This window comes from Callospermophilus lateralis, chromosome 2 (genome assembly GCF_048772815.1).
Source record: "Callospermophilus lateralis isolate mCalLat2 chromosome 2, mCalLat2.hap1, whole genome shotgun sequence".
NCBI classification, from domain to species: Eukaryota; Metazoa; Chordata; class Mammalia; order Rodentia; family Sciuridae; genus Callospermophilus; species Callospermophilus lateralis.
The window spans coordinates 73,315,772-73,335,598 of NC_135306.1; the positions used below are offsets into that span (position 1 = coordinate 73,315,772).

At 37.4% G+C, this 19,827-nt stretch overlaps 1 protein-coding gene across 1 annotated transcript in view; it reads right to left on the bottom strand.

Annotated features, from left to right (window-relative positions):
- Positions 1-19,827, bottom strand: part of Trpm6 (transient receptor potential cation channel subfamily M member 6) — a 112,001-nt gene that overhangs the window by 9,707 nt on the left and 82,467 nt on the right. Inside the window, 9 exon segments of the mRNA XM_076841511.2 lie at positions 4,191-4,396; positions 5,381-5,463; positions 5,769-6,055; positions 8,082-8,147; positions 9,627-9,677; positions 11,303-11,328; positions 12,975-13,033; positions 14,571-14,662; positions 17,557-17,677. Of these exon segments, the coding sequence (XP_076697626.2) occupies positions 4,191-4,396; positions 5,381-5,463; positions 5,769-6,055; positions 8,082-8,147; positions 9,627-9,677; positions 11,303-11,328; positions 12,975-13,033; positions 14,571-14,662; positions 17,557-17,677 (991 nt within the window).

Consider the following 19,827-nt stretch of genomic DNA (forward strand, 5'->3'; position numbering starts at 1 on the left):
GGTAAAAAATAAAGTAAGGTTGAAATATAGCTCAAAGGAAGTATGCAAAACTTGCTCTGCTCATCCCCTATCCTTTCTGAATAAAACCACAGGAAGAGGCTGGTCCTTCCGTGCTCTTCTCACCACTCCTATAAGAAAGGAACAGCCTAGAGAGATGCTGCTTATGAATTAAGTAAACAGCACGACAGGCAGAAAGATACCCCAAGTACCACCAGTCGAGAGGCTAACAAATCTTTTACTTGTTTGAGTGTAGACCTAACATCAAGCCTGGAGTTTACAGCAATGATGAAAACTTAGGCTGGTATCTAAGTAAAGTGTGAATTTAAGCTAGGAGGACACACCATAGCTGAAGAGATAACAGCAATTGACAAAAAGGGGGTTTGTAGGGGGAAAAAAAATCCATCAAAATCTTGTCAGCCCCTGTTTCCTTTAGAGTCACAGAAGTCAAAGGACTCACAGCTCCAGCACCTTCGAGTAGGGGGGACCTGGGGACTTTCCTTCATTTCTCTGAAGCTGAGTTTTGGCGTCTGAAAGTGGGAAATCTGTGCCTTATCTTATAGGGTTACTGAGAGTATTAAATGAACAATAGCATACACACTGTTTAGCAGATTATCTGACACATATGAAGCTAAAATATATTAACTGTTATTTTTATCATATTTATTCTATCAAGGACCTCTTATAAAATTAAACTTTATATTTTTGCCACTGGTAAAATCATGCTTCTGATTATCCTATTTCCCTAAAGCACTACATTTCCTAACAAACATGACACCTTGGAAGAATGAGGACAGAGTATCCACAAACCCAACTGAACAGTTCAAAGCTTAACTACTAAATATATATTTTGGAGCCCTCGATGGAATATGGGCCTTCTGATATGTGTGTGTGTGTGTGTGTGTGTGTGTGTGTGTGTGAGAGAGAGAGAGAGAGAGAGAGAGAGAGAGAGAGAGAGAGCACCCAAACACCAATGAACCACCAGCATCCACATAGTCACACCCACCACCACTGCCATTCTGTTTCTCCCAGCTACACAGGAACATCCAAATAGAAAACTATCATCATGACCCCCTAACACATATATTCTCTGAACATTTGGAAAACATGGGGAAAAATGTATTTCAACATCTAAAAGTCCCCAAGGCGTCTCTCTACTGACTGTAACAGTATCCAGGTAATATGAGAAAACTCACAAATTTGCATTCTGATCTGAATCAACTTTGAATCCATCAATTATCTTCTACATCTGTGCAAAGAAGTTACTTTCTTTGTTGATGTACAATTTATGAAAATGCGGTGGATATTGACTTATTCTGGAAATGGCTTTGTTGAATACGAAATTAATACTGTATCTCCAAAAGTCCCTTGAAAAACATAATGAGCTATGGACCACAAAAAAAACAAAGCTGTGCACCACGGTAATTTGAAATACAATTGTTTTTAATTTCTACTGCTGGGAATTAAACAGTGGATTTCAAGTATAATGATGATGATTCAGAACCTCATATGCAGGATTTTTAAGTGGAAAAAGACCGGAAAGCTTCAGTATAATTACAAATGATGTGAAATTGGTCACACCTCTCCTTAGAGCTCAGTTTCTTGGCCTGGTGTGGCAATTTCTGGGTTAATGACTGGGACTCTCTTGTAAGAAATTTAAGAGGAGAAAGAAGGGAGACTGAAAGAATAAACTGCCTATTTTCCCTGCCTTCTTCTCCTCAATGCAGTAGAGAACAGAGACCTAAGTTGGAGTTTACAGCAATGTGGTATGTGGTCTACTGTAACTGAAGAAAATGACAAGTTTCAGTTACCAGTTAATGCAAATAAGGTATAATTTGTGCTGGTTGCACCTCTGTGTTCAATTTAAGCTACCAGCACTTTTCTGAACCCCACTGATGAGTAACCTCCATCTTAAAGAACCTTGCAGAAACTGAGATAAAAATAGCAATAACTCACATTTATTGAGGACTTACTACCTGCAAGAACTTGTCTCACCTGAACTCTTCAATAGCCTAATGACTTAAGTGCATAATATTATTTTTCCCATTTACAAAAGAGGCAGGTCGGACTCTGGGGTCATGAAATCAATTCACGGTAGAGCCAGGAGTCAGACTCTGGCACTGCAACTTGAAAGCTCCTCCTCCCAAGGGCTTCTACCCAGCTTCGCATCTTTCACCCCCACCTCTTAGGCAATTCACCTCTTCTCTCCAAAGATCAGACATACAAATAAAGTAAATACAATATAAAACTGAATGAAAACCCATTATGAGATTTTAAAAACATGTTATATTTTCTTCTTTCCAACCTGGTTTGGATTAAACGTGATATTGCACATGAGTTTTTAGCCAAGTGCCTGGCACAAAATAAGTTCTTAGTAAATGTTAGCTAGCAGTAGTAATAGTATAACTGCTTATAATTACTGTTACAGGACTCATATTCTTCCTAAACTCAGGCCTAACCAATTAGCCACAACTCTCTGATAAGCATCTCAGATTTCATCATGATCATTCTCTGATGTCCACTCTTCCCTTCTTTGAAGGTCAATGTTTTGACATAGTTTATTTGGAGTGGCCTATTTCTGCAATTGACATAATTGCTCAGTAAAAGAATAAATTTAATTCCCTTTTTTCCCCCAAGACTATCAGCACAGTATTTGTTCTGTTTAATGTCACTTTGAATTACTAAGAGACATAAAAATCCCCAAACATAAACATCATTAAACAAAAACCTATTCAAGTGGAATACAAAATGCACCTAAGAGTCATCATTAATTCCTTGAAGTTTTTCTTTGGTTGTTTTTGTTTGTTTGTTTGTTTGTTTCTGCTTTTGTTTTAGAATCAACTCCACCCAAAACTCAAAGCACAAACAGTCAAGTACAGATGAAAACAATCAACCTTTCCCAAACTTGAGCCACAAAAACAGTTGCCTTAGGCAGCCTCACTCAGAGTTTATATGGATCCAATTCTTGTTGGTTTAAAAAGCTGAATCATGATGGTCATTTTAATTTTGTTTATATTGCTTCCTGAAATATTGTGTTTGAGGGATAGAAATATAATCTGATCTTGTGAACAGCAGAAATCTCAAAGGTCAGAAGTACGTATTTGTAGTTTAAAAAGTGCATGTACATCCTTGAGCATGAGACACCAATTTCAAGGTGACTTTGAGGTCTTACTGGACATTGCTCATGATTCCCCTGGATTATTTATCTCAACATTCCCCAGACTCCAAGACTGGCTTTCAGCATAAAATGCCAGAACTGGAGAGCTGGAGAGAAAGTCATAGAGGACAAGAAAAAGGCCCAAGTAGTTTAAATGAGCCATAAGATGGTTGCGTCCTCTAGGTAAGAAACTCCTTAAAGGAATAAAAAGAACAGTGAAAAGAACAGAACACAGATGGTCAATCCAGCTTAATCTGCATCCTGGCTTCCCTTTAAGTAGCTGTGCAACCTTGGGCAAGTTATTTAAACTTTCTGGGCCTAAATTCCCCATAATATCTACCTTGAGGTGCTGCTTCTGGGATTAAATGATATAATTCTATGAAAGTTCCTGTGCTAAATCCCTTATTTAAAACCAAAGCCCTAGTCAGTGAGCCCAAGGACAAAACTTTGACCTTAATACATATTTTGTTCTGTCCCTGCAAGGAAAGTCTGCTGGAGATACTGTTTGTGCTGTAGGATTAGAAGTCACATGTGAGGTGTTGATAGTGGGGAGATGTGCTGATCAAAGGTTTCCATTAAATAAGAGTGCAGTGCGTTGCCTCTCTCAGGCTGAGTGTGTTCTTTCATGAACTGTCATATCAAGGGACAGAGCAAAGAGAGCAAGCTAAACTACAAAGTGCTAAGGCAATAAACTCAAAATGCCCAGAATTTAAACTTCCCTATGTGTACAAATGTGTGCCTAAATTTTACGATGAACATAAGAGCAAGGCAAGGCCACAAAACTGTAAAAATTCATACAAAAATCATTCCCCATTTATTTTAAAATTTAAGATGTCTTTACATTTTAAGCAGCTAATTGTCTCCTGACATTTTCCCCTCAAAGTAGGAAACAACATAGTAAGTATTCATGATCACCACTGCCCAATAACTCCACCTCCCTTCAAAGCTGGTGAGAGCAACCCCACACATTGCCCAACCTGGATCTCTCTGAACTTCGCCTCATACTTATTGTATCAAGTTATGCATCATCAATTACCTTGCAGATCTAAAACCAGCAGCTCTCCCCGAGTGTACTCATAGGTCCAGTGAGAGAAGGCCAACATCAGCTCCTCCAGGGTATTGCTGGGGGCGATTTCATCTCCATTGTTATTGTTGTACTTCCGGAACTCCCCAGTCATGTACTTCTCAATGGTCAACCACTGGTTGGCTGAGTGGCAGTAGATTAAAAAAACTTCCAAGAACCTGTAAGGGAAAAAGAGGCCATGATCCCCTAGAAGATAGCAAAAGCAGGCTTTCCCTTACAGGACAGTCCACAGCAGGAGAGCTCGCCTAAGACTGACCAATGAAATCTAGGAGAACTTGACCTTGCCCTTCGTGGGAAAGGAAGGAACGGAATAGAAAGACAAGGAGGGTTTCTCCCATGTTTACATGCTTCCTTTCTCTTCGAGAAAACTTTCTAACCCTTTTATAAATCCTAGACTCAACTTTTTTTTTTTTTTTTGTACCAGGGATTGAACCCAGGAGCACTTAACCACTGAACCACATCTCCAGCCCTTTTTATTTCCTTGTGAGACAGGGTCTCACTAAATTGCTTAGGGCCTCACTAAGTTTCTGAGGCTAGCTTTGAACTTTGCAATCCTCCTGCCTCAGCCTCCCGAATTGCTGGGATTACAGGCATGCACCACCATACCAGGCTAGACCCAACTTGTTTTGTCACACTGCATGACATTTCTTGTAAGTAAAGCAATGAAGTTTTACCCTAAGTCCTCAGCACCAAATTATTAAGCGTTTTGATGAGTGAATGCAATTCTCTGGAAAGACTCAACTAAAAGTAACCAGAGTTCAATCCTACAGAGTTCCTAATTTCTTTAAGACACTGAGGGAGAAACTATGCTTAAAATAGAGATGCTTTTCTGCCACACTGATCCTGGACATTAGTAACATATCCAGGATCTGCCTGTTTTGCATAATCTAAATAGTGGTGATGGCTTCCACCTGAACTTCTTTTTTTTTCTATTCCCATAAATTTAGTGATGTAGGCCAACACATCTCTGGGGCATCTAATTCCCTTTTTTTTCCAGTCTATATAACTATGGAAGAACCCCAAAAATAAAGCCATGGGAGACTTTCCCATGGGTCTGATATTTCTCATAACTAATGGGCTGAGAAGAGATTAATAGGAGTTCCTACTTAAAATGAAGGGCCATTTTGCCAAGATTTCCTTACCTCGGTGTGTAGGGAATGGTTTGAGGTTTCACTTGGTTGAAGGTATAGATTAGTTTTTGAGCAGCCCTTTGCTGTTGAATTTCCTACAAAATAAGGATTATGGATATTATATAAATGTGTGTATGTGTGTGTACATTTACTGACACCTATGGATTAACGATCACAGAATTCACTAGAGGCTTCCCACCTGTGATTTTTTTCACCTTATGTAGCTACCACCACTCCCTCAAAAGTGAAAGTCCTACAAAACAAATATAACAAAATTCACCACCTTCAAAATAATACTAGATTTCCTTCAAGTTGGATGGTAGTCTTAGAAAAGATGTAGCCAAATCTCCTTTCTTTGGCCTGGCCCTCTGGTCTCTGAGTCTCTGAACTTCGGACTCACCCTGAGGCAAAGATGAAGCACTGTACTCTCCTGGAAGATTTTATGCCAAGTCTGCACGACCTCAGGAAGAAAAGACTTCACAACGAAAACATGTCCCGGTTTGAGAACATCATCCTCAGACCATGTGCTGATGACTCGCATGGCTTTGCGGAGGCCCCCGTCCAACTCTTCCTGGGACAACACCTGGATCATTGCAGCTCTTCCATGCTGGGACCAAGAGGACATGCTCTTATCAAGGTTCAGAGGGGAGCTCTCCTCCAGCCTATAGATGGTGACTTCTTCTCCAGCTGCAAAGAGAAGTGAAGGCCAGATTCAATGAGGTCATCAGGTCTGGGACAGGGAACATCCTTGATATTAGCTCAGAATTAGTTCAGTAGTCTCCTTGATCAGAGAAGAAGGGACTAGGGCAGAATAAGGACATGGATCAAGCTAGTGTCCTATAAAGGTTGGGAGGGAAGAAGGGACAGTATCAGATGACATGTAAGAATTAAGTTAGTCTTATTGTAGACTACAACTGGACAGAAATAGTATCAAAGTAGTATGGAAATGCTTTTATTAAACAGAAATGTTTTAAAAGGGATATTCATTATCATTCCTAAAGAAACTTTATTAGGCCTGTTTCCATAATTGCTCTCCCTATCACTAATTAACATTAAGAATGCAGCCAGGCACAGTGGTGCACCCAGTGGTGCACACCTGCATACCAGCAGCTCAGGAGGCTGAGACAGGAGGATCTCAAGTTCAAAGCCAGCCTCAGCAATGGCAATGTACTAAGCAACTCAGTGAGACCCTGTCTCTAAATAAAGATACAAAATAGGACTGGGGGTGTGTCTCAGTGGATGAGTGCCTCTTAGTTAAATCCCCAGAAGCAAAAAAAAAAAAAAAAAAATTAAGAATGCATATGCATATATTTATATTCTCTCTCTCTCTCTCTCTCTCTCTCTCTCTCTATATATATATATATATATATATATATATATATATATATATATATATGATGTGGTTTTTACAGAAGAATAAGGGTTGTGGTTTTCTCCTTTGGGGATGTTATTATATCACTGAGGCAGTTGGAGTCAGATAGTACCAGGGTCATACCTACAGCTTCTCCCTCTTCCCTTAGTGCCTTTGAACAAGTCATTTAAAGCCTCAATTTTTCATCAGTAAAATGAGGATGAAATGGGTTGTTGCGAAGATTAAAAACACTGACATGGCTGAAGTCAGATACAAACTCAATCTCAAAGGAATTTAGACAAAATGGTACTTAACTGCTACACAGCTTCCATTATTATTCAGCTATTGAATAGGCACAATTCTTTTTGAACCTGGACTCCATCAAAACAGTGTTAATGCTTCACGACAGATGCATCAGAATCATGATAGACTTTCCATTGAGGTTGTCTCATTTTTTTTCTTACATCTTTGCTTCAAATGTTTGTTACTTTGTTTTTTGTTATTTGTGTGTTTGTTGTGAACACTGTACTGGTTTACCTAGAAAGGAATCCATTCCCTCACTCTTGTATCTAGTTCCTTACCAGTAGACACATCTGGGGAATGCTTAGTAACTAGTTTTCAAATATTTATTCTTGGTGCCCAGACAAATGCCACAGGAGATCTCTTTGGAGTCCTGATCCCTAGAGAATTCGGAGCACAGCTAGTGATCTGCAAAATCAGCAATGGAACCAACTGGAAAGAGGTGTCTGCATGAACAATCAGAAGCCAACCTGGTCTGTTCCATGTGAACTGTGTGAAGAGAATGGAAATCAAGGGCAGCATGGGGGACCTTGTTATATTGTCAATTGGTTCCTGCTTTATCCTCTGAACTTTATGCTCTAGCAAACTTGTTCTTTACTACTCCAACCTTTCAAAATGACATTTACAGTCTGAGGTAAGATCAATCCGTATGTAAAAACATCAAACAAATAAAAAAAACAACATACAAAGTATCTCTCTTTAGATGCCTGTCGGCTTTCACCATATTGACATTTCATGCTCTCTTCTGTGCTTATTATATGTGGTTGGTTTATTCTTTTCTTTTACTGTGTACTTCCAGCCTCAGTCAGTGAATGCCAGGTGCAACATTGTTCCTTTCTTCCCAGCTGCTGCTCATTATAGATCTCATCCCATAGTATCAGATTTTGACCCTAAATGTTGGCCACAACAAGTTTCCATTTTAGGAAATGAATCTTAATCTATATTTATGGTCAAAGGAAATTTTTCAAGTAAAATGCTGTATCATGATTTGTCCTTTGATTCACTCTGATGTCCTATGCTGCTGCCCTGGTGTGACCTCAAGAAGGTAGAGATGCTACTCACCAAACAGTTGGATGGGTGTAAACGGTATGGTCTGAGACAGCCTCATTAAATTATTCCTTTCAATGGCTGCAAACAAAAACAGTTTTACTCTTTTAAGTCTGAAACATTGGATTAAATTTACAGAAAATCTTCCCCCCATCAATATAGTCAAATATTGCTAGAATATTTCATTTCAAAGGCCTCTTATTTTTGCCATTATCAATAGATGATAAATCATACCATTTTTAAATATATACTATGTCTTAAGTGCCAATAATAATCCCAATCTTAGGAACATTTTATATGAGGTTATATGTCATGGTTCAAGGAAGGACTGTGTCCCCTGCTCTCCTGAATGGCAAACCACACATCAACCCATACATATGTGGAACTGTCTTTTAAATGGCATTTTAATTTGTGGTCTTCATTCTCTGGTTTTCCTTTTCCAAAGCAAATTCAATGCACAGTGGACTGTGGGGACACCTACTGGTGATTTTGTGCAATTCACTCTTTTTCCCAAAGAGATGTGAAGACTCATTTTAATTAGAAGCAAGAGATCTGCATTTTCCTGAGAAGAGCCATATCCTAGCAGATCTGAGTCAATATGAGTTACAGTATTCCTCACCAGAGACTTTCTTCATTTGACAGCTGGAGTCAAAATAATGGATGACTGCTGAGCTGAGAGACCGGGTTATAAGAGCCTGGGATGAGGAATCCACTAACACATTATTCACTACAGAGGAGAATTCAGGATGAGGCAGTCTATTGCTGGACCCTAAAAAATGACCTTCATTATAATAAGAATGGTAACTCTAGCAAAAGGTCTTGCCCACGTCCTGAGCTTTAGATTGTATAAAAGGCTGGCTGACCTATGTATTATGTCATCCAGGGTCGAGAGCAGCGACCTCCAAGAAACCATCCAGTGGCACAAGTCCAGTGGGTTGTTCTATTTTGCATTTCAAAGTGTTTTCCTCTTAGTTCTCCCCCAGCCCTTTGGCAGACTGTTCCTCAGGAAAAGCAAGTACAGTTATTCCCTCTTTGAAAGAAAGACAGCTGAAGCACTATGATGTGATATTGCTTAAGAGAGTCGAGACCCTGGACATCTTTGTTTAATAATATATGTGTAAGGCATCTTTGTTAAACTTTCTAGGTGAGGTGACATCTATTCCATGGATATGTTTATTGAGGGCCCACGGAGGGCACGAAACCCTCCCTCAAAGAACTACTTCCAGGTCTGTCTTTCCCTCAATACAAAATACAAAAGATCTCTGGCTCTAGGTTGCCTTGGAATATGCAAGGAATCTGTAGACCTCCAGGACATCCTGCTCCTTCACAATTTGGAACTTGCCAATAAAAACTTTGAATCTAAATCCTCTTAATTCCTCACAATTTGCCTTTCCAAGTCAATGCCTAGGAAAAAAAAAAAAAAAACGTAAAGGTTGTTCTCCAACAAAGTGAACAATTTTCCAAGTTTGGAGCCATATCAATAACCCTATATTTCTTTTTCCAAGCGCAGAATCACAGACATTGAGTTCAGTTGACCTTCTATGCACACACACTTCCTACCTGAGTAATGATGGTGAGGCTCTTGAGGGCTTTTTAAGGAGGCTGAGATCTCTGAAATTATAGAGAAGATTGGCATTTTAATTACTGGGCTGGAGATAAATACATGCTTATGAATATATTGCCTTCAAAATTATTATTGAACAGGTTAATCAGAATGGCTTCTCTGGATTTGAAAAAGCTTGCCTAATATCCTTTAACCACATTATTGCACATGGTACCCTGACAGCTTCCAATCATCAATGTAATATCTCCAAACATATTTATATAGGGAATTGGAGAAAGACAGGTAATATTAGCCTCAAAGATGTATTTCCTCTGAACCAATTACACCTCAGGGTTGCAAAAAAGCACTAAGCTGCCCATCACACTTCACAACATCCCAGAAGCACGATTCTCTGAGCTCCCTACCAAGACGCAGTATCCACAGAAAGACATTATTAATGCCAAGTTATTAGCAGACTACTTCACTGACCTAAAATAACAGCAAAATGATGAAAACACATTAAGGGGTATATACCAGAAACAAAGGAGTGGGTGGATAACAGCACCAAGGGATTTGCTTGGAGATGCAACTTCTGCGTGCTGGGAACACCCCTCCAAGTTTAACTCATTCTCTTCTATCTGCTCCAGGCTAAATTACAAGGCTCCAGAGAAAGACTCTGCAACAGTTTTGCCATTTCATAAAATCAAAATTAAAGTGGAGAAATTTTAGTCTCATGGTGGCAACTGCCTTATACCTAGTAGAGTAAGCAGCATAATGAGCCCAGTCTCACAGATCTCAATGCCTTCTTGTTGCTGGAGAAGAAAAGAGCAGGCATCACTTCTTTTGGGGTTTATGGTAAAATAGTAAAATCAGCAGAAAAGATTATTCCTTTCTGAATTCATTCAATAATCAAATACATATATTCAGCACCCACTCTGGGTCTTGCTAGGCTAGAGAGATAGGAATAAGAGAAAAGTATATGCAACATACTAGAGAAAAAGATACATAACTAGAATCACAATACAGTTTGCTAAGTAATATAACAGAGGTGTGTGTACCAAGGTTTTGGGACCACATTAGTTCTACCTGGAGGGAGGACCTTCGTGGAGGTGTAAATATCTGAAGAGTGTGATAAAGCTGAATCAAGCAGGACTTCACCACTTAAGAAGCTGGGAAACCTTATTTGTGTTTATTCAACACATGCTTACTAAGCACCTATTGTATACCAGGTACTAGCCTATGCTTGCTCAAGAGAAGGAGCAAAGAGATAAGACTTCTGGTTATATGACTTAACACTATTTAGCAATTTGGGGCATAAAGTGCTATTGAAACTGCACAGGAAAAGGCATTCACATATACTCTTCCGAATGGTTTGCTCTTAATGAGCAAAGTGTAGAAAAATGACAGAATTGCTGACAAGTCAAAATGAAGTCAGAAGGTATCCCCACACTCATAAAGGAAACATGAAAATCACAGTCAAAGAGGTAAATGGAAAAGAACAGATCACATATCGGCCCTGATTTATTTGGAGAAAGATACTCAACTTTCTACCTTTATACTGAATGTTCTACTTTGTATATTAGACAAAAATTATAAATACTAATTAAAGAACTACAGAAGTCTCAGCAGGACACTGAACCTCACCATTCATAAGACAAAAATAAAAATAAAATGTTTAAATATACACACTTACTGTCAGCTCCATTTGAACTTCTCAACCTGTTTAGGGAAAAAAAAACAAAATTATATAGATAATTCTGCTTTAAAATCTTTCAATGATCAAAGAAAGGAGAAAGTTTGTGAAACAAGCAAACAAATTTTATATGTACATATATTTGAATTTACATATACATACTCTATCAGTAACATCTGATCCCCACTTCGACTAATACAGGAATTTATCCCCCTAATGATTTTCCTTGAAAAATAAACATAAGATATGCATGTAAGTCATTCACTGTATATGCCTAAAGCTAAATTAACAGAGGTTGTTTTTTTTAATTAGCTATGTGATCACACCACAAATACAAGATTTAACTGTGTTTGTGTTATTCTGGATCAATTAAACTAAAGGGTTCCTGAACTATGCAAAGGAGATGCCTACAAATGAGCCTGTGAATGTCTCTGGACAAGTCTACAAATCAGTTTCATTAGCCCACGTGGCCCCTAAATGTTCACAGGCTGAAATTAGCTCTCTTTAAATTGTTACTTGCCCTGCTCAAGTGCACAAGTGGCCATGGGCAAGTCTGAATAAATGCATTCAAAGAATATCTCCAGTATTTAAGGTCCTTAGGGAAGAAACTACAATTACAATTATTGTTTAATTTCATGCTGCAATAACCCACTACTCTGCATGAGCACAAACTGCTGAACCTTTGGGAGAAGAAAGTCATATGTCCTTTAAGTCTGGAGGCAGGCTTGCACGGAGATCACAGAGAAAGGCCATCTCCAAGAGAGCTGACCGCAAATGAAAGTCACCTTGTACCTGAAGATAAGTTTTGAATTCTGCTCCCCACAACTCTATGTACATTTAATTTGATAACAACACTAGAAAAGTCCAAAAAACACTACAAACAAAATGAAATTGTCAGTCAGGCACAGTGATATACACCCATATTTCAAGCTTCAGGAGAAGCTAAGGCAGGAGGATTACTTGAGCTCAGGAGTTCGCGGCCAGCCTGTGCAACATAGCAAGACTCCATCACTTGGAAAAAAATACAAATAAAAATAAAATAGAATAATATATTCTTGGTTAGTTTTCTAATTTTATTTCTGAATAAATAAAACCCCATGAGGATACCCATTTGTGTTTTCTGCACACTCTTTCCATTCCATATTCTTTCCCTCCCAGTCTCAATCCTTCACAGACTACTGCTTTGACAATTAGGATGTTACAAAAAAAATCCAAAACATATCAACTTCATAAACTAAAAGTAAAACATTGGAGGGGGATAAAGAACAATTTTTAAAACAAAGAATAAATATAATAAGGATTTCGGACTTTTTCTTTAGGCAAGACGTTTATTTCTACTCTTCAAAGAAAATTTACAATCTTACCTCTCTGAAAAGATATTTAATCATTATTCCAAGTAACTTTTTTGACACTGAAAAGCAAATGTCTATTTTGTTGTAGGAGTATGTGTTTCATTGTGGTATTTTTAAAAGGGACTCAGGTAAGGTGCTGGTGCCAGAAACAGAAAAACCTGGATAATAAATTGTTTTCATTCTTGCTAATAAAATAAAAATGTTATCACTTGACACCCTTTGTCTTTCTCTTCTGACCAAAAAAAAAAAAAAATTGTTCCCAATCAAGTTAAAAAATAGAATCCAAAGACTCTTAAGGAGAGACATTTAGAAATACTCACATTGGGCTCCTAGTAAGGCTGATGCTCCTGGAAGTCCATAAAGAGTTTTTGCTCAGATCCTGAGTAGAAAAGAAAGACCATTACATGTGCATCCAACACACTGCCACTCCAAGCTTCCAGTAACGTACTTGCAAAACACACTCCTTAGAGGATAGCTCTTTCTCTTTCCCTAGCTCAATATTTCTCTTAATAAACAAACTGAAACCATGTTACATGTTAGCATAATATCAGAGTAGCTTAATGTGCTGATGGACTTTAACAAAATAAAATTACTTTTATGGGGACATGGAAAAGAAAATGTAATATATGAAAACTTCTACAGAATTAGGTTTGACTATACAAAATCAGTTAATGACATGAAAAGGAAGTGATGGTCCAAGTTGACTCCTGTCCTAGCATCTATAGATGATATGCCAGGTGATAAGAATTATTTAAAATTACATTAGACCTGGGATCATAGCTCAGTGGTAGAATGCTTGCCTAGTATTTACAAGGCCCTGGACTCAATTGCTAGTACTTTAAAAAAAAAAAAAAAGATATTAACCTTTAATTTACTTCATTCTACCTCCTACTTATCAAACTAATATTTCTTTAACCCAGTGTATTCCAGGTATTATTCATGGTACTATGTTTGTAGACTACTATTGACAATCTCATAAAGATAATATTTTAGAGATATAGATAAAGAAACTCATAGGTTAATTGATAGACATAGCTTTGAAGCATAGGAAATGGTAGAGTTGGGATGTGAACACAGGTTCCTGACTCAATTGCCCTCATATAGTCTTACTATCTACTTGCAAAACCTTTCACAGATTCCATTCCCAACAAGAACATCTAAGATTGTTCATATAGGTAATGTTCTTATAGTTCCCAAGTTCAAACAGAAAATATTCAAATAACACCAAAATTAGATTTCTTGGGTTACTCTAACTAAATCACAAATGGCAGGTACCACAGAAACAAGGCATAGATCTGTAGATGGTAAGAAAAGCAGACTACAGAATTGGAGAATCTTAGCTTCAGAGAAACACCAAGGGGCCTTGACCCTACAATGCTTGAATCCTCTCCACCATGTCTGCAAACAGGTTCCTTCAGCCTCTGCTGGACTAACCACACTAGGCAGGAAGTTACTACTTCCAGAAATAAACCATTCCATCCTTAGAAAGCTCCAGTTGCTAAAAATTTCTTCTCAGCTTGGGCTGAAATCTGTCTCCCAGTAAATTCTCCATGCTCATTCTAGATCCACCTCTAAAAACCTATTAAAATGTCCTATTTTTCTTCCATATGACAACTTTCATATACCTGAAAACAATTCTACTAATTCCTGAATTCTGTCTCTCTTATGCTAAACATCCCCAGAAAACTAGGTGGATAGGTAAATTGCACAAAGAGGACAAGGAAGGAACAATCTGAAAGGGTGGGGGGAAAAAAATCACACAGGGATTCACCTGAGCATAGTTTCAAACAAAGATTCAAATTCAATGCCAGTAAAAAGTAGAAGCCAATTAAATGGTATAAATGTAAAAATAATATGGCCCAGTGAAGTGTTGCCTGCACTGATGATTTTTATAAAAACTATTAAAATATTTTTACCTCTTTAGACTGCTGTAGATAATCACTGACTTGCACAGTACGTTGCTCAATTCCTTTAGTTTTCATTTTCTGATATATATAAGGTTCTAGACCTTGTTTTAAAAAAAAAGATAAAAATTAGAAAATACTTGAAATGTGTTACATTCAAATCACAGTTCCCAAATAGAAAAATCTGAACACAGTACATTCATTTAAACTTGGATGTAGTTTTTCTCTTTCTGTTTTTAGCAAGTTTTATCAAGTTTCCTCCATCCTTTTTTTCTGAAGTAATTAAAAGCTATATATTCTATTTCTATTCTTCTATAGTAACTTTACATTTATAAACACTTTATACTTCTCTATTAAAGTCAAAGATTACATGATCTATAACCTGTCCGTCTACAAAACAACTCTAAGTAGGCTATTTTTTATTTTTGTCGTTGTTGTTTATTTGTTTTTTAAAATTTACCCACTCCTACATCTTACAGCCTGTTTTATGTGCCAGGTACAAAGGCACACATCTGTAATTCCAGAGGCAGGAGGATGGTAAGTCTGAGGCCAGCCTCAGAAACTTAAGGAGACCCTGTCTCAGGGGCTGAGGATCTAGCTCAATGGTAGAGCATTCCTGGTTTCAGTCTTTGGTACCACAAAAAAAATATATATATATTTTTAATAAAAGATAATAAATAAATAGAATATGAAACTTTAGTTACAAATTGTTAGGTGTCCTTTCTGATTAACTGGATCAAGTATCACAGTAGGCCAAACAACAACAGCAAAAGAAAAACAGGAATGCTATCAAAAAGGTTTAAGTTTTAGTTTCTTCTTCAAAAGGATTATGAAAATTATTACTGACATTATATTTTTATAGTTGGTACCTACTATGTAAGTGCATAATAATCACTTAATGAATTCTTGATGAAATTAATTCTGAGAATACTACTTATTGAGGATTCTAACTGAGCATAGAAGACCATAGTTGCAGGGGACGTTTTTTTTGGGGAGGTATTAATTTTGTTTTATATATATATCATAAAAAGCAATAGCCTATTGAAATACCACAAAATTATGATAAAAGTTATTTCATAGTATAGTATGATAATTAAAATACCTACAGGAAAAGCTAAATATATACTTTTTCTTTTCATAGTTAATTTCCTCAAAGCTTTATTTCTTGTGTTTAAAGAAAACTACCTGATAGGTATTTCCCAATCCCCAAACATTTTTTAAAACTTTTTAATTTTCTTCTCAATTGGGTCAGAAAAATGTTTAGGAAAACAAAAAAAAAAAAAGTAAGCTTCTCAAGTCAATGTGTGGTTCCAGAGAGATGCTGGGCCTCATCACCTACACAGATTAGCGGAGCCCAGGTTCAGCCTGTATCCCTGGCCTTGCCTCCCTGACTGGCTGTCCAACTTTATGAGAGTCTTTCCCAGAACCCTCCTGACAACTGCATTTTAGTCTTTGCTTGAAATTTGCTGAAAAGAGCTTAAATAACTTAAGTACAAATGATATACAAGAACCTAAACATGGGTCATACTATTTATAAAAACAAAATACATAATATGTTGATAATTATTTTAAAAAATGTATAAATTTATAACTGGTCCTAGAAACGTGTCCTCTTTCCTTCTTTTTTTTTTAACGTATGGTTTCTAGTAAACTGTAATTTAAGGCCAACCAATTAAGCTTTTGAGCCTGATTTATAAATTGAGACGGCTTAGAATAATTTAACTTCAAAATTCTCCTTCAGGTTAGAGTCCATTTGATTCTCGGTGGGTCAACAGAAAGCTGAGTATTTTTTTAAATATAAATTGGGGATTCTCCACCTTGGCATTGACATTGGGGGCTGGATAATTCCTTAGAGTGAGGATTAGTTCTTATATTGCAAGATATCTGGCAACTTCCCTGGCCTCTGCCACAGGATGCCACGACCCTCTGCTTTAGTGATGACCTCTCAATAGGTCTCCAGACCTTGCCAAAGGAAGGGGTGGGGATTTGCAAAGTCACAAAGTCAGTGGTTAGAACCACTGACGTGAGAGTAAGCAAGCCTTATAAAAATGTATAAAAGCATAAACACTTAATATAAATTTACTTCCACCTTTACATTTATTATTTTAAACAATTTTTTCTCTTTATGGTATCTCTATCATAATTTCTTCCTTTTTAAGAATAGTAAAACAAAGTTCAATGTTATGATCATTGCTTTAATTTCTGTTTGTGATCTGCCCTCTCTCCCTCCCCATCCAGGGGAACTTTACATTCCAAGCCTGGCTCATGGTTTTCACACCTAGATGGTTGTCTTCCCTCCTCCACAAACACTACAATCATTAAGCCTAAGGGAAACTTGTCCACAGAATAAATACTTAAGGTGGGCTGTAGAAAATTACCAAAATAACTCAATCCACTGAGTAAGGATCCATATTAGGGTCACGTGAACCTTAAGAATTTATAAAAGTAGACAAACTTCCCACCTCATAAATACAACTAAATGAACACTCTCCTAAGAAATCACTCTTTGAATATGTGAAATTACCCAAATCTTTTATTTTATTTTATTTATTTATTTATTTATTTTTTATTTTTTTTTTTTTTTTGGTGCCAGGAATAGAACCCAGGGGCACTTCACCACAGACCACATCCCCAACCCTTTTTTATTTTGAAACAAGGTCTTGTAACTTGCTTAGGGCCTTGCTATATTGCTGAGGCTGGCTTTGAATTTGCGATTCTCCTGCCTCAGCCTCCTGGACCACTTGGATTATAAGTATGTACCAGGCCTTAATCTTAATATTTCTTTTCCAGATCCTGATTAGTATTCCTTTAAACAAATGAAATTTTGTCCCCTTCAAAATTTAAAAATAGAAAAGGCTGTTTTTCTTCAAGAGTGTTGCCACCTTCTTTCCCATTTCTGCAATTGAAATAAAATAGAAGCCACCAATGGTCTAAAGACCATACTCCAAGAAAACTCTGTCAAGGTTCTGGGGATCCAAGAACATACACTGGTACATACTTATCTGGGTAAACTTGGACACCGTGAGCCAGTTCTTGCTGCACCCCTTTTCTGAGATGTTATTTTCTCCTGGTTCTGAATCCATTTGATCATTTTGACAGCAGGCATTGACAGTTATGACCTGGAGAGAAAGTTACTTATTGGAACACAGTGACATTAATCTGAAGACATTCTGAGTCACATTAATAGAGGCATCATAGTGGAAAGCAGTGATTGCATGTTCAAATTCCCTGGGACATTCTGACAAGTCCCATCACTCAGGCTGGCAAGATACAAACACCCATGTGATTTTTTTCTTTGTAGACATAATTAAGAACAAAGTGTGTGCTGGGCATGGTGGTGCATTAATGTAATCTCCCAGTGACTCAGAAGGCTGAAACAGGAGGATCTCTAGTTCAAAGCCAGCCTCAGCAACTTAGGGAAGCCGGGTCTCAAAATAAAATACAAAAAGGGCTGGAGATGTGGCTCAGTGGTAAAGTGCCTCTGGGTTAAATCCACAGTACCAAAAAAAAAAAAAAAAAAAAAAAAAGAACAAGGTGTGGATCAGAAGTTCTGTAACTTGAGTCTGCATCAGAATCAACAGGACCGACAGGGTAAGGCTGGAGGACCTGGGGTAAACTTCAAATAACTGGATCCCATCAGCAGGATCTATATTCAGTGGGTCTGGGGAGAGGGAGAATTTAAATTTCTAAGAGGTTCTCAAGAGAAGTTCATGCTGCTGGTAGGAGATTATAGTTGGAGAACCAGTGGTACAGAACAAAACAAGTGTTGGGGGAATAGAATAAGGATCCAAACAATTTGAGTTAGCCCTGTCAAAGCTATGTGAACTTGGGTAAATCATTTAAAGTCTCTGTGCCTTACTCTTTCAATTATTAAAATAATAGGTACCAGGTGCACACCTGTGATCCTAGCAACTCCAGAGGCTGAGGCTGGAGGATCACAAATTTCAGGCCAGCCTGGGCAACTCAACAAGACCACTTCTCAAGATAAAAAATAAAGAGGGCTGGGGATGTAGCTCAGTTTGTAAAGTGCCCCTGAGTTCAGTTTTCAGTACTACAATCAATCAATCAATCAATCAATCAATCAATAATACGGCTGTCCTTTATACTTACCAGGAACAAAGAACAAAGGGCACAATGGCAAACTACAAAGCAATAAATTAATGTAAGCTTGTGTATTTGGAGTTCAGTGTAATTCCTAGTTAAACTCTAGCTATTTGAACTATTAAAAAAAAAAACCACCTACTTAAATGCATATTTCACAGGGTTCCAGCAACTCAAGGCATTTTCTCTGAAAGAGTAATTTTCCTCCTCAAGCTAATCTCTGCTCTAAAAGGTGGTCTTACATAATTGTCTCAATATCTATGTCTTTACTCAGGGGGCTGAGGTGTTTCTTCAAATGCACTTGGATTATTATTTGCAAAAATAAGTGTAAAAAAGAAAAATGAAGCAAGATATGGAGACCATAAAAGATGAATGCTTACAGAATTGGTAATTCAAATTCACTGAACAAAAATGAAAAAAATACATCAGAATTTGTAGGATAGAGCTAAGTCACTGATTTGATAGAATTTTATAGCACTAAATGCCTATATTAGGAAAGAAGAAAGTCTCAATCAGTGACCAAAATTTCTACCTTAGCAACCTAGAAAGAGAAGAGCAAGTTAAACTCAAAGTAAATGGAGCAAAGGAAGTACTAAAGAGAGAAATCAGTGGAATAAAAATCAGAGAAAAATCAATAAAATTAAGAGCTTTTTGTTTTGTTTTGTTTTGTTGTTGTTGTTGTTGTTTCAAGAAGATCAATAAAATAGAAAAATCTGTAGCCAGGTTGATTATGAAACAAAGGGAAAAACATATTTTAAATGTTAGGAATGAAAGAAGCAATGTCACTGCAGGTCCCACAGGCTATAAGAGAACAGTAAGAGAATGTTGTAAACAATATTATGCCAATTAACTAATTTTTTAAAATTGACAAACTCCTTGAAATGCACAAAGAAAAGCTCACTCAGGCAGACTTTGATGACATATATAACCTTATACCTACTATAGAAATTGAATTTGTAGTTAAACTAGATGTGGTGGTGCACCCTGTAATCCCAGCAACTCAGGTAGCTAAGGCAGCAGGATCACAAATGATAGCGAAGGCAGAAGGATTGCAAGTTAGAGACCAGCCTCAGCAATTTTGCGAAACCCTCAACAACTTAGTAAGATCCTGTATCTCAAAATGAAAATAAAAAGGACTGGAGATGTTGCTCAGTGTAAAGCATTCAAG